Source organism: Musa acuminata, chromosome BXJ2-1 (genome assembly GCF_036884655.1).
Source record: "Musa acuminata AAA Group cultivar baxijiao chromosome BXJ2-1, Cavendish_Baxijiao_AAA, whole genome shotgun sequence".
Lineage (NCBI taxonomy): Eukaryota > Viridiplantae > Streptophyta > Magnoliopsida > Zingiberales > Musaceae > Musa > Musa acuminata.
In genome coordinates this window covers 34,082,585-34,097,567 of record NC_088338.1, presented here as the reverse complement: position 1 = coordinate 34,097,567, position 14,983 = coordinate 34,082,585, and the positions used below count along the sequence as shown (strand labels likewise).

The 14,983-nt window shown below is 33.6% G+C and overlaps 1 protein-coding gene across 1 annotated transcript; it reads right to left on the bottom strand.

The window, feature by feature from the left end:
- Positions 1–4,267: 4,267 nt before the first annotated feature.
- LOC135598243 (cell division cycle 20.2, cofactor of APC complex-like) lies at positions 4,268–5,155 on the bottom strand. The gene has a single exon (XM_065091780.1). It carries the CDS (start codon positions 5,153–5,155, stop codon positions 4,268–4,270), a length of 888 nt encoding a protein of 295 aa, XP_064947852.1.
- Positions 5,156–14,983: the final 9,828 nt, after the last annotated feature.

Sequence of the window (14,983 nt, the reverse complement as noted above, 5' to 3'; positions counted from 1 at the left end):
AGGTATATAAGATAGTATACCAACATGTTCCGCTTGGTATACATACAAGTTGTTAGTCTTTTTTTATCATCAATAAATTTGAATGAAAGAGAAAGAAATACTTTAATCCAGAGTCCAAACAATAGATGATAGACATCATCAAACATCATTAAGGTCTTTATTTAGAATGTGATATTTTAGACTTGAAAGAAAACTTGGTAGATCTTTTCAAATTTCAACTATGCTTCTCTTCTGCTAAGTGAGCCTAAACAAAAACTTTGGATCAGTGTGCATAACTAAAATCTTGATCACAAGCTCTACAAAATGCTATTGGAAATTGAATCTAGATAACATAAGAGCTAATAATCAAAGAAAAGACATTCTACCAAGTGACACTATTCCATAATTCCGTATCCACATATTGCAATCGCCATCATTTGAGAAATGACCAAACTGAAACCATCAACAATTGAGTCCCAAATTTCATCAAGACAAACACCAACATTAACACCTCAAGGTCGAGGAGAGGTCATAAATCATTGGAATTTGTCTGTATTAGCATCTATTTGACAGCAAATTTTGAAAATAAAAGAGAAACAACCCATATTGAGTGTCACTTGGTTACTAATCCTTATCAAGCTATGACAAATAACAATCACCAAGAGAGAACTCTAAGATCACAAGAAAGGTAGCTTTGCATTTAATATTCCATTTAAAACCATAAAAATATTTAAAGACAAACATTTGTCTTCATGATTTCTCACTTCTTAAGATTCTCTTCATTTTTTTAACAAATTTCTGACCTAGTTCCCAGCTCAGAGCAACATTAACATAACCAAAGAAACTGATAGCACCAACACTTGAGAGTAAATAAATCTAAATCACCACAGTTGATAGTAGCTTCCCATGATGTCTTCACTTCTTGTTGTTGTTGGTACAATGAACAATCTGAATCTTGAACGAGACAAATACATAGAGATGCACAAATTACTAAATATGACATGCCACGTAAAACTAGATGACTGACATCAATAAAATATTTACTATATAAAATTAGAGAATGGACTACATAACAACAGAAAAAAAATATCTCAGAAAGATCTATTTTCTGAATTTCTATATTCATGATAGCCAAAGCAATAATATACTCCTAGATTCTAGATATCTAGAAATGCATACTTAGAGCAATGAGGAAACTATTTGCTACCTCATGTTCAAATGTGGGGAAAAAACATAATTTTGAGAAGTGGAGCCAACAATTGAAAATCCAACAGCTAATTGTGCGAAGTCTTGAAGTGACTCATCAATAGCGAAGGTATTATGTTCAGTACCTTTACATGCAAATCCAACAAGGCAAGAAAACCTATATTCTTAATATGATAAATTATCAGTTTTAAAATGATGAAATGATTAGTTAAATATCAGCTACAAAATATATAGCCAGAATAGTGCAAAGTGGAAAACACAAAAATAAAGGAGAAAAAACAAAGTCTAAAGGAATCAAAATGTGTCTAAAAATATTATCAATGAATGATCTATAATAAAGAGTAGTATCTAAAATGCAATTCCAGAATTTGATAGGTCTCTTTTTTGCTTTCTTATAGAACAGAGAGACTAATAGAAGTCACAATTCTTTGTTAGCAATGAGTAATGATAACTAATTTGTTCGAAAGATTATGGAATGTTATTATTGATGAATGAAACATGTCTAAAAATATTACTGATGAATGATCTATAATAGAAGAGCAATATCTAGAATGCAATCCAGAATTTGATAAGATCTCTTTTTTTCTTTTTTACATAACAGAAAGACTAATAGAAGTCACAATTCTTTGTTAGTAATTATAACTAATTTGATAAAAAGATTATAGAATGTTAAGGGGCAGGCCAGAAGTTAGACAAGAAAGAGAATTAATTAGAGCGCTAGACTTTTCAATGATAAAATTTGAGAAACCACCATAGATACTTTCCAGTAAAGGAGTAACCAAAATATTCAACAAAGAAAGAATACTTGAACCTGATTCTCAAATTCCAATAAGTGAAACATCAATGCTCCAAGTCTCTTAATCCCTGAATGAAAAAAAAAAAAAAAAAAGCAATGTGCCTTGATCATAACATGAATGAAAGGTAAGCCTCAACACATGACTGAAGCATCACAAATGACAGTCTATGAGAAAATTGTTGGAGGTGAATTATCTTTAAGCATGAAGCAATTTGTGAACAACTTAATCTATAATCATAGTGATGTTAGGCAAAATCTCGAAGCTGAAAATATTGACAGTTATGACTAATAGTAGACATTTGCTGTAATATTGACAGTTATGAAAAGACCCTTACCGTAAATTTGTGGAGGAAAAGGGGAAAAAGAGGAAAAAATATAATGGAACTTAAAAATGGTGTCCATATTACTTCTTAAAATCCATATGCAAGCTCAGCAAAAAAATAGCAGATGACTTCTAAATTTTTTGCAAAACTAGTTCACTTAGTATATCACTAAAATGCATTGCAATAATTCTTGGAATAATTGAACTCTTCAAAACAATTTGAAATATTTCATTAAGAAGTGTAGAAAGCATAGAAAAAGAGGGGGGGACCAATTCATTAATTCAAATGAAGGAAAAGTGTGTGCTTAAGCTGAGCTTCTAGTTCGAATGATACATTATCTAAAGATGTAACATTCAGTCTTGCGAGTTCTTCCTACTTTCTTTCATTTGTAAACAATGTCTAGCATATCAGCTTGGAGATTTTATATAAAGTCGTCCACTTTTAGGAAAAAAAATAAACAGGTTGTTCATTCATGTACATATTCTCTCAAATTTATATTCAAAGTGTGAGGCTTTAAGTCAAACACTAACAAGCACCTAGTAGAAGGATCTTTTATGGATGACTCCACGTCAGGTACGAAATATTCAGACCATTTGAAACCTAGGGGGGAACAACAAAATCTGACCAGTATGAATAATTATTATTCTGGATAATAAGGGTGACCTAACCATATGCGCAATAAAAAAATATATAATTTCATAACATAAAACTGATTTCTAGTTTTATAATTCAAACACCAATAACCATTAATCAAGAGAAAAAGAATGTTGTATATGCACCTTCCCCTTGTTGCAAAGGGTGCACGCACCGTTGGCCATGAGCTTCACTGCAGTTTCCTGTTTGTCTCAATCAAGCTCTGGAGCTTTCTGAGGATCATCAATCTCCACCGCATTAGCTTTATCCATAAGGCCTTAGGCAATTACCTCTTATAATACATAGATCTCTCGATTGTCAAACACTCTTCTAGGTGTGCAATGTGATGTCTTCATGTGATACCAAGGCCATATTGAATATCATAAGAAATCTCAACTCAAAAAAGAAAAAAAACAATAAGCATCTATCAGTTTGATCTAATTATGCATAATTAGCATACACAACAAAATATATAGTCTGCACAAAAATTCTCAAACAAAAATGAGACAAAGATAGTACCTTACAAAAAAGAAACACAAGAGAAGCAAATTGAAATCACTTTAAACCACATAATTAGATTATAACAATTGGGCAATAATTATAGACCATATGTTTCATCAATTGGACAATAATCATATTGATAACTATGAAATGATAAACAATAAATAGGAAACAAAAATCAAACTCGTAGCTGCAATGATAGTCATGTTGTAAATAAGCCTACTAAAATGCTGTAAAAGGCTGTAAGGCTTCTAACTTACCTTAGGCGGTTGCGCTCATATTTGAAGATCTCGAATCCATGCGCTTGTATGAAAATGTGCTGCCTCTTTGACACCACGAAACTTCCCATTGCAATGTTACCAACAACAGATCTTCATGTCAAGCACTAGAGAAGTCTTCCATTTGGAATCGTAATCATTTCCACCTATCCGCCTTTTCATCTTATGACAACATTAAATTGGGCAAAGGGTAGTTCAGGTTTTGTTATTTTGGGAGTCTCAAAGATATTCCAAAACCTGATTGTCTCATCTGCTGCTACAGAAGTTACTACACCTCCCAGTGGACTCCCAGCCAAGGAAAGAACCCGGGATGAATGACCGGAAACCTCAGCCACTCTCGTCATGGATGGGTAATTCCACAAGGTGAGTTGATTGTTTGGCGAACCATGGGAGGTCAGTAATTCAGATTTGTTTTTGTCCCATAGCAATGCACAAACTTCAGAGCCAGCATCAATCGAGTTCAAGCAAGCACCATTAACGGTGTTCCAAAACTTAACGCAATGATCATTGCAACCTCCACCAGAAGCCAGTAAGTTGCTCCGAGTTGGGCACTAGTCAACGGCCTTCACAATGGAAGTGTGGCTGCTGATCCTGTGAAGCCATTGATGTTGACGTGGATGGTGACGTGAGACAGGCATGCAGGCATCCCATATGTGCACTAGTTTGTCCTGTCCTCCACTCACCAAATACCGTCCTGACAACACGGACCATTTAAGACTACAAACTCCACGCCGATGCCCATAATAGAAATAGATGAACATGTCATCCTTTCTAAAGTCATAATCAACAACAGTGCCATCAAATCTTCCGACCGTTGAATTACTTCTCCACGCAAGTGACAACACAGGGGTCTGGTTCTCATCTTCCATCCCATCCACGACATGTCCTGTTGCTGGATCAATCAGGGCTAAATCTGAATTGCCAAATGCGACAGCAAGAACTGCACAGTCTGGCGACCAGCGGATGCAAGTGATAGGTCCTCTGTCTTCTACGGGTTGTAGAAGCTTAGTCGACTCGTTTGCAGCGTCCCAGAGATACGCTGCGTCCTCAAGGCCAATCGCCAACACATTATTGCTTCCCCAGTCGAGGAGATTCAAAACATTATCATCCAACAAGCCGTGGATTACCAATACCCTCTCTGGTTCTTTAGGGATTCGCCTCTGCTGCTTCCTCTGCGGCCGAATGGGCTCGTCAAACTCGGGCAGCTTGCTGGCCGGCGCTTCAGGTGCAGTCTTGAAAGCGAGGATACGAGACCTGTTCTTCAAAATGCAGTCATCAAGAAGCTTTTGGTACGCCACGCTCGATGGGGATTCCCTCGAACCATCACGCTGCGGTCTCGAAGGCCTGGTTAGGGCAAAGCGTGCGTAGTCCATGTCCATCGCCGACCGGAACGGGATGAAGCGGTCGTACTCCACACGCCTAGAACGCGAAGAAGACATATTTTCCAATCGAAACCAGAACGAGACTGGCTAGGTGACGAAAAACGATCGAGAAAACCAGAAAGATCGATCTTCCCACAAGAAAGTCGACAACCCCAAGACCAACAAAAATTCTGAACCCGAATCAAAATTTCGACGGATGAAGAACCAAGAGAAACGAAACGAAACGAAACAAGAGAAAAAAGAAAGGAATGAGATCACCGCAATAAAAATCGAAGGGAAGGACCCTCGCAGCTGTGGCCGTTCGTGTTCGTCGGAGAGCAGTTCCGACCTTCGCAGAACGACGAGATCGCCGAGAGGAGGAGAGCGCGCGAGGGGAGAGAAGTTGTTGTGATTGCAACAGAGTGGGCCCTCGGGTTATATAGATGCCCAGCCCAAGCGTTACATTCTAAAATCGTTCCGTTATATTTACCCAATCTACGTAGCGGATAGTTTGACATCACACCGTTATATACAGCTATCATCTATACAGCTATCATCTACGTTAAATTTCGTGTACCTTATTCTTTTAGAATTTGTATGTTAAAGAAATAAGACGTGGCATTTTTTTGTACGAAGCAATGTTTTTAAACTACTAAAATTATTATTAATATAATTAGATTTGCTATTCTTTTATTTGTCACTAAAAAAGAAAATTTTTATTTTAGGATTTTTTTAATTTTTAAATAATATCTATAAACTGACAATATTTTTATTAATACACTAGGTTTTGAGTCTCAAATTATAATATATCTTATTTTTAATGTTAAATTTAGTACAATCTTCCTTCACATAAATTATGCATCTAATTAATCCAACACAGATTTAACAATTAGACAAACCTAATTGCTTACCATTCTCAATTTAGATGATAAATAGGTAAATGTTTGAATTATTAAGAAAACATGACAATTAATCAGTTTTAATCATATTAATTTATTATTGTAATTATAACCATAATTCATTCAAATTGTATCTTAAATTATTGGAGCAAAACAATGATATACAAATTTAAATGAAGAAACAAATAAGATATTAAAATAATAATAAAAAAAAAGATAAAGTTTAGAAAGAATTTAAAGGCATGTAATCAATGTCTTAATAAACTATAGTTATTTACAATTCTATTTATAGAGCCTAAAAAACATCCCAAATGTTAAATTTAACTGATATTGTTGTAAGAGACATATCCTTTCATTAAAATATCTTTTATGCATATCAAGATTATCTTTATATAATTTTAATTTTTAAAATATAATAATAATAAAATTATATTTATTTATAAGATAAGATCATTAGAAAAACTCTTTATTTTTTTCTTTTACCTAGAAAATGATGACTTCACTAGATTATGTAAAAGACTGAGATACTTTTCTCTCCCTTTATCAAAAGAAAATGTAAAAATATCTATAAATCAAATGTGACTATAATGATATATTAAATAATAAAATAATACTTTTAATTAATATCTTAATAAATATAGTATGAGTTATTAAAAATATAATAGTATTGTCAAGAAATAATCATATAGGTTGTTGTTATTAGATATCAATTTAATTTATCCTTATGTCATTTTTGCTATTTTTGACATAATTTTGATTAAAATGTGTTAGAACGGATAAAAGAGCAAAAAAATTAAATTGAATTTATAAGTTATGAAATCCATAAAGTAGATTAGAAAATATTTATAAAGAGTATAAAAGAGTTTATAAAAGGTAGAATCAAAATATATGAGATACATTGTTCTTAAAATAGATTCCACTACTTCATAAATTTATAAAATTATTATAATTTTATTTAACTAAGGTGATTGAACTTGAAATCAAAAACATTCTACATGAAACCTTTATAAATATTTTGTAGATTGTTTCAGGTTTTAAAACTTTGATAAAAATTTATTGGTTTTTTGATCTTTTCATCACATTTTAACTTGATATGTCAAGAGAACTGTTTAAACTTTAAACTTTGGATCACTTTAAAAAAAATTCTATTTTTATCCACTTAGAATACTCATTAAAAGATCAATAATTTGTGAAAGAGGTTTTGGGGGAGATAGATGTAAGCGTATTATTATTAAATAAAAGTAGAAAAAATATCATTTCTAGAATTCTTTATTACAAATGATCATTAAATTAAAACTAGGATGCTTTATAAAGTGATATAATAAGCACTAAAATTAGAATGTCTTATGAAAAGATATAATAAGCCATGTAGAAGTTCTTTTTTGTATAAAGCTGATTGCAAGCTTCTATAAGTACATTTACTCCCATTAATATATATCTTAAAAAAAAGTTTTGTGATCATTGGTATTCTTTTATATTACAAATAATGTTATTTTTATCATAATATGAACACCTAGAAAAGAGGAAAAGAGATGATCATATGAAACTAACCAGAGATTATCCAAGTAAGATTTTCTTTTTAGGCAAGATTTTGATTTTATAAAATAAAATGATTGAAGGTAAAATCCATCAAACAAAATTACATATATAGCAAAAATCGTCATACCACCTGAAATGGTATAAAACATGTTGTGCGTACTAGTCTAGATGTGGATCGGTATGCGAATTGTTCTTGTTTTAAGTGATATAATCTAAATTATATATAAAAACCTTAGAATCGCCATATTTCTCATTATGTTGTTGCCATTGGATGGTGCTCACCCATTAGCCATCATTTCTCTCTTTGGTACATACTCTTTTCTTATCCTTCTCCTCTTCTTTCTTCATGTCCTTCTCACTACTTTGTCTCCTCTTCCTCCTCTTCCATCACTTTGTCTTTTTCTTCCTCCTTCCTCCTTTGATCTATCTTCTTTCTTCTTTCTCCTTCACTACTTCCTCTTCTTCCTTCTTCCCAATCCAACACAAATTAATATAAGACAAAAGCATATTTTTGGATTCTCTTATATTAACAACTACATAAATGTCTTTATGTTCAACATGACCTCTTTTGAGTTTGGCTTCTCAAATTGGATTCTTATATTATTGGATACTTCAATCACCATCATTTTGTATTTGTCCAATGATCTTATATAGTATAAGGTTTATATATTTCATTTTCATATACAAAATATTTAAAAATATTAAGGTCATATAAGATGTTTAAAAATATTAAGATAGACAAGGTTAAACAACATAATTGTTCCATTTATTTATAGACATAGCTTGAAATATCCGAAAGAAAATATATTAGAAAAATATATTTTCTATTAGTAACTCATTGTAAAATTACCATCATATTTGGTATATTTAGATGCTTTCTCTATTTAATAACCTTTATTACTTGAGAGGAGTCTTGTCTAAGTGGAATTAGAATACTTTGAGTAATATTAATGCCAAGGTTGATATTAATAAGTTAGATCTTCTATATGCCATTGCTATTATTTTAAACAAGGATGTTATAGAGTTGGAATCCCTTTATAATCACATTCAGACTCTTACTAGGTATGTTAACCTAAAGACTTGGGTCAAGATCAAGTTTAAATATATTTAAAACGAGGATAGAGATATGAGATTTTATCATAATTTAATTATTGATAGATACAAGTAGAATTTCATTCATAACATTCAGAGTGACCAATAGTATATTTATCAACTTGAGCTTATCTCTCATAAATTCATCTCCTTTTATTCTCAATTTTGTGGTGGGGATATGAATAAGTTATTTTTTTATTTTAATTCTAAATCCCTTTAGCCTAATATGAATAGTGTTATTAATGATCAAGGTTCTGAGTTAATTAGATACTTTAACAAATATAAAATCTGTAAGTTTCTTAGGTCGTTCGACTTTAGTAAAAGTCCTAGGACTAATGGGTATACTTTTAAATTTTATCAATTATATTTTCTTGGTGAGGCTTTTAATTAATTATATTTTCATACATTTTTGTTGGTTGATTAGGCTAGAATCTTCTTTGTCTTCATCCCTAAATATTTCATTCCTAGAAAAATTTTATATTTTTCATCCCATTTCTCTAGGTAATGTGGTGTCTAATGTTTTGCCTAAGCTTTTGGCTTCTCATATCAAATCTCTTTTGAATAATTTGTTTCGTATTGAGTAATCAGCTTTTCTCTCGAGTAGAAGTATTCATGATAATATTTTGATAGCTTAACAAGTAGTTCATTCTATGTTTGAAATAAGGGTAAGAGTCCTTTAGTTATGTTTAAAATTGATCTAAAAAAAGAATATGACCGTCTTTCTTAGGATGTTATTCTTTGCATTTATACTCTTTTAAATTATTTTATATAATTTGTATTTTGGATTAAAACTTATATTTCTATTTATATCTTTTCATATCTTATTAATTGTAAGGGCTTAAGGTATTTCAAGAGCAATAGGGGTATCGGGGACTATTATCCCTATATCTATATATCATTATGGCTCAAATCCTTTCTTGCCTATTTCATAAGGCTATTGAAGATAAGTTGCTCACCCTATTTAAATTTAAAAATGTATTTGTTTCTCTCATATTATATATGCAAATGATATTTTGACATGCTTTAGGGTGAATAAAAGATTTTGCGAAACCATTAAGGATAATCTCAAGGCTTATGAGACTCTTATGAATCAACTCATTAATCTTAGTAAATATGATTTTTTTTTTCTTGTAGCATGAGAGTTGGTAAGAGACATGATGCCCATTCCTTTAATATCAAAGTGAGAAAGTTCCATTTTAAATACCTTAGTATTATGATCATCCCTCGTAGAATTCTCAAATGGCCCTTTGATATTATGTTGAAGTCTTAATGGTAAGATTGATTCTTGGAATAGGTATAAGTTATCTTAAGCTGGTAGGTGTTAGAATCATAATGACACTAAGAGGGGAGGGTGAATTAGTATTACAATAAATTTTAACCGATTTTAAAGGTCCATCAATAAATCCATATTGGAAATGAAATTAACCAAAAATGTGAGTAAGGGTTGTGAGTAAAGTAAATTAGTAAGTAACAACAAATCAAAATCAAGAGAAGCAAAACAAATCGATTTACGGTGGTTCAATCTTTTCGACCTACATCTGTTCTCGATTTCTCTTTCGTCGAGGCCATTGGCTTTCACTACTAATCTTCTTTCCAACGAATGAAAATCAACTATCATTATTATAGCTTTTATCCTTTTAATAGGCTTATGAGAGAACTTCCACACTCACTCTGTTATAATATCTCTCATCTCCTATAACTCAGAATCACCTCTAAACTCAGAGAAAGAGACTTAAATAATATCCAAAGAGAGAGCTACAACTCTTCACCAACTTAGAAATTGATGCTCCATCAACCAAACCTTGGTGGGGTATTTATAGGGCCCAAGTAGCTTAAAAAATGGAGCCAAAAAAATTAAATCCTTGAAATTTTAGGGCATAGGCAGTACTATCGATGACACATGGTAGTACTACCGCTATAACTTTTGATATTACAATTTTAGACTTTTGGACAGTACCACTATCATAATTTTTAAATTTTAAATAGTACCACCATCAATATAGGTGGTACCACTACCGGTAGCACTGATAAATATTGTTTGTGCTTATCGGTTGACTCAAGCAGTACCACCGCTTAAGCCTAGCAGTACCACTGTCCAAGCCAACTCAACTCTATTGTTCTAGCCTTCTAATAGGCCTAATTTAACCTTGGTCAAAGCCCATTGGCTTTATCAACAAGTTGGCATGGTTTTGGCCCAATCCTAATTTAGTTTGACCCAAAAAGACATCAAACAAGACTTTAAAAATTCAACAACATATCCTGCATAATTACAAAGCTTTCAACATATTATATGCTATTTTGGCAAGTCATCCAATCTTTTGATACTTTATCTGAAACTATGGTATGTCACCCTTTCCATCGGCATATCGCTTGATCCATTGACATGTCAACTTTTCTATGATATCTGATATTTTAGCATAATATCTGATCCTTCTAGCAAGATGCCCAAACTTATAGCATAAAGTTCAATCATCCAAATCTATGTCCAATTTCCAATATAATACTTTTCTTAGCACAATGTCTGATTCTCCTACTTCGACAATTTGCCCTTAATGGTTCGAGTCCTTGATCGATATATTTCCTATATCACTTCTCTCAAAAGTATATTAGTTTGTAAACTTATCAATTGATTTTATTATCAAAATACATAATTGGATCACCCTCATTAATTTTTTTTAAATGTCACCCTTTTTCATGTTTTAAATGTCTCGATGCTTAAGAAAGTGTTTCAGAATATTATATTAAGGATTTATTTTTGTAGAAATTTGATAATACTAATGGCTTTATCTGATTTCCTAGGATATTATTACTCTCCCCAAATAAGATGGTGGTTAGGGCAATCATTTGACCACTACTAGTCTTGCTCTTCAAGTGAAAAAGAGTTTCCATAGTGTTGAATTAGGAGTCCAATCTTTAGGTTAAAGTGATTACTGTTAAATGACATTATCTCTGTTGGGAAAGATTGGGGGCGACATCACATGCGCAGCGGAAGAACAAGAAAACAAAATCCTCAATTTCCCAAAAAGATGTTCGTCGTCATGCGAAGATTGGTGCGCAAAAAATCTGCGATACAAACTGCGTATAGAATAGATTGTGTTACCTAGGGAGATCGTATATCCCTGTTTCCTTGCATATCTCTAGGAGAGGGTGAAGGAGATCAAGCGTCCTTCTCAACGACGCTCCTCAAAACTCCAGGCCTACTCTGATGTGGATTGGGGGAGGAGAATAGGAGAGGCAAGCAATGACTCTAGCCTATGAACCAATAAATCTCTCCTATTTATAGAGGTCCCCTATCAAACCCTAATGGATCCTCCCCTATTGGGTATTGGATCTGTATCCAATTACCCAAGTCTTTTAGATTAATGGATCTCTATCCAATAATCTCTCATGAGCTCTTATTGGATCTCGTCCATAGGATCAAATAATTCAGGGGCTTATTGGATATCTAATAAGATAGGGGCTCCGACGGATATCTCATATCCGAACCTCTACTCATCGTAATGCCTACCATATGTGTGTTAGGATCAGAGCGGCACTAAGAGGGGGGGGGGGGGGGGGGTAGAGTGAATTAGTGCAGCGGATTAAAACTCATAAGTTTGAATTCGATTTCGTAAATGTGTAGAGATTTCGATTCGACAAAGGATGACTTAGTAAAAATAGCTCGAGTAAAGGAAGGAGATGAAAACTGAAAGTTTGCTGCTAAGTAAATAAATGTTTCACAAAGTTAAACACTCACACATTCAAGGAACACCACAATTTAAATAGGTTCGGTCAAATGACCTACATCCACTTGCGAAGCCTTCTTCGATGAGGCTCCCAACTTCCACTAGCAAATCACTTTGAAGGGGAAGGACCAAATACCCCTCTTACAATTTGTTTACAAGTGGTTCATACTCTTACAGATTTTTCAAAGAGAAAGAGAGAGGTGAACACTTAAGCTATTGAAAACAAGACTTTGCTAAAGACTTTGCTAAGGCTTTTTCTCAATTTCTAACTTCTCAAAAGATTGTCTTCTCTGTTGAGAATTGAGGGGTATTTATAAACCACAAGAGGATTTAAATTTGGGCTCCAAATTTGAATTTCTTTTGGGTTCGCTGTCGGTGGCGGTGCCACCGCCCAGTCCAACGGTACCACCGCCCGACCTTTCGGGTTCTGGGTGGTGCTACCACCTAGTCTAGCGGTGCCACCGCCTAGACTCTTTCAACTCACTAGTTGGGCTACAAACTTGGCCCAAACCAGTCCAAACTTGGGCCCAATTGGCCCCTAACCGGGTTATAGGATTAACCCTTAATCCTAACCCTAATTATATACAAACTATGAAATTAAGACATAGTCCTAAGCAAGTTTTTAACTGGCAATGTCGAGTTCCCTTCCGGCGAGCTTTCCAGTGAACTTCCGACGGACTTCCGATACACCCTCGGATTTCTTCCGGCGGACTCCCAGTAGGCTCCCGGTCTTGTGGCGAGTTCAGCGAGTCTTTGACAAGTAGCCGAACCTTCTCGGTGATCTCCACAAACCTTTGACGATCTCTCCGACGGACTTCCGAAAACTTTGTCAAGTCCCCGATTTCTTCTCGGTCGGTTCCGGTAGCACTTCCGATGAATCTTCGGACTTTCGGTGGACTCCCGAACACCCATTGAACTTGACTCCGGTAGACTTGCTTTATGCCTTCAAGCTATTGTAGTTAATACTGCACATGTAAAGCAAAACTTCGATCTAGACAATTACTCCTAAGTAATTAATCAAGTTATCCGGCATGTCATTGGTCCCTCGACGCTTTGTTCGATTCTTTAGAACATCGTCCTCTCTTGTGGCCTATTGCCCAATCGGTCAGTTGACTCCGCAACTCTGATATCCTTGGTGCAATAGCCGCTCTTCTTGGCCCGAAGCCTTCTGTCGATACGTCGACGGATCCACCGGCCCAACGTCTAATCTTCTGATATATTCCTCCGGCCCAACATGATTTTCCTACTTTGATTGTCTCACCCTGATCGAAGCATCCTACGTCACTCAAAATATAAATTAAATCATAAACACATATCAAGTGGGTTCATCATCAAAATACGAGATTCAACAATCTCCCTCTTTTTGGTGATGACAACCACTTGATGACTGAGTTAACCTTAACTCCTGGAGTTTAAGCAAACTCCTCCTATCAATATGGCTTATTGATAGAAACTCTTGGATTCAAGAATCCAAGCAACATGTCATTATAAACTTATGCATAACATGTCATGTTATCATACTTCTCCTCCTTTGTCATCAACAAAAAGGAGAAGTTCCAACTCTTATGTGTTTAGAGATAAAATGTTCAAATCATTGCATAATAAACATAGTATCAAATTTTATCATCATGCAATCTAGCAATTAAATATGTGCAAGTTTAGCATGTTTGCTTTTCTTGAGATAACAACTATTTGCTTCTCTACAAGCTAACAATTTTTACGATATGCAAGTTTTACTACATATTTGCTTTTCTTTGCGATGTGCATGATAGCATTTCTTTGTAATGTTCAAGATAGCATTTCTTTGTAATGTTCAAGATAGCAAGTTCTACATCATGCTAGCTAGCAAATTAAAGATGTTCAAGAAAGCAACTCTTGCTTCTTGAAATATGCAAGTTGCAAGCTAGTAAATTTTTACTTCATTTGCAATGTTTGAGCTAGCAATTTTGCTTCCGTTGCAAAGTGCAAGTTAGCATATTTTGCATCTTGAGATAGGCAAGATTGCACATTTGGTATGCAAATTTATAATATGCAAGTTATCAACTTTTACACATAAAAAGTTAGCAAAAAGATATGCAAGATAGACTATTTTGCCTCTTTTCAAAATATGTAACTTAGCAGATATTGCTTCTTTTGAGATTTGCACGATAGCACTTTTCCTTCTTCTTGAAGTATGCAAGCTAGCTAGCAAGCTAGCAAAATTTGCTCCCCCTATGTCATGGTCAAATAGAAGGGAATAACAATACAATCATGTAATTCATTTCCCTTTACTATAATCTTCAAATCATGACAAGGGTAAATAACAAAGATAAAAATGAATGTCAAATGACATATATCATTTTTGACAAATTTCTTCTTTTGTAAATAGAAAGCATGATAGGAAACAATCTTCATTCAAAAAGAAAATTCAAATTATAATTACAAGAAATCAAGATCATGATTTCAGTAAAACCCATTAAATTTAAATCATTTTCATAATCCATGAGATTCATAAAAATAATACAAATGGATTCATCAAAATCAATAAGATAGGGAAAAAATAATTTTCAAGAAAAATGTTCTTCTCTTTTAGTTGTTTCAATTTATGTGATTTATTTCATTCAAGCATGCCCCTTTATTTTTATGTCAAATAAAAATATGTATCATATTTA

Excerpts from the sequence above, each read along its gene's own strand:
- LOC135598243 (XM_065091780.1), bottom strand. The coding sequence starts at position 5,155 with ATGTCTTCTTCGCGTTCTAGGCGTGTGGAGTACGACCGCTTCATCCCG.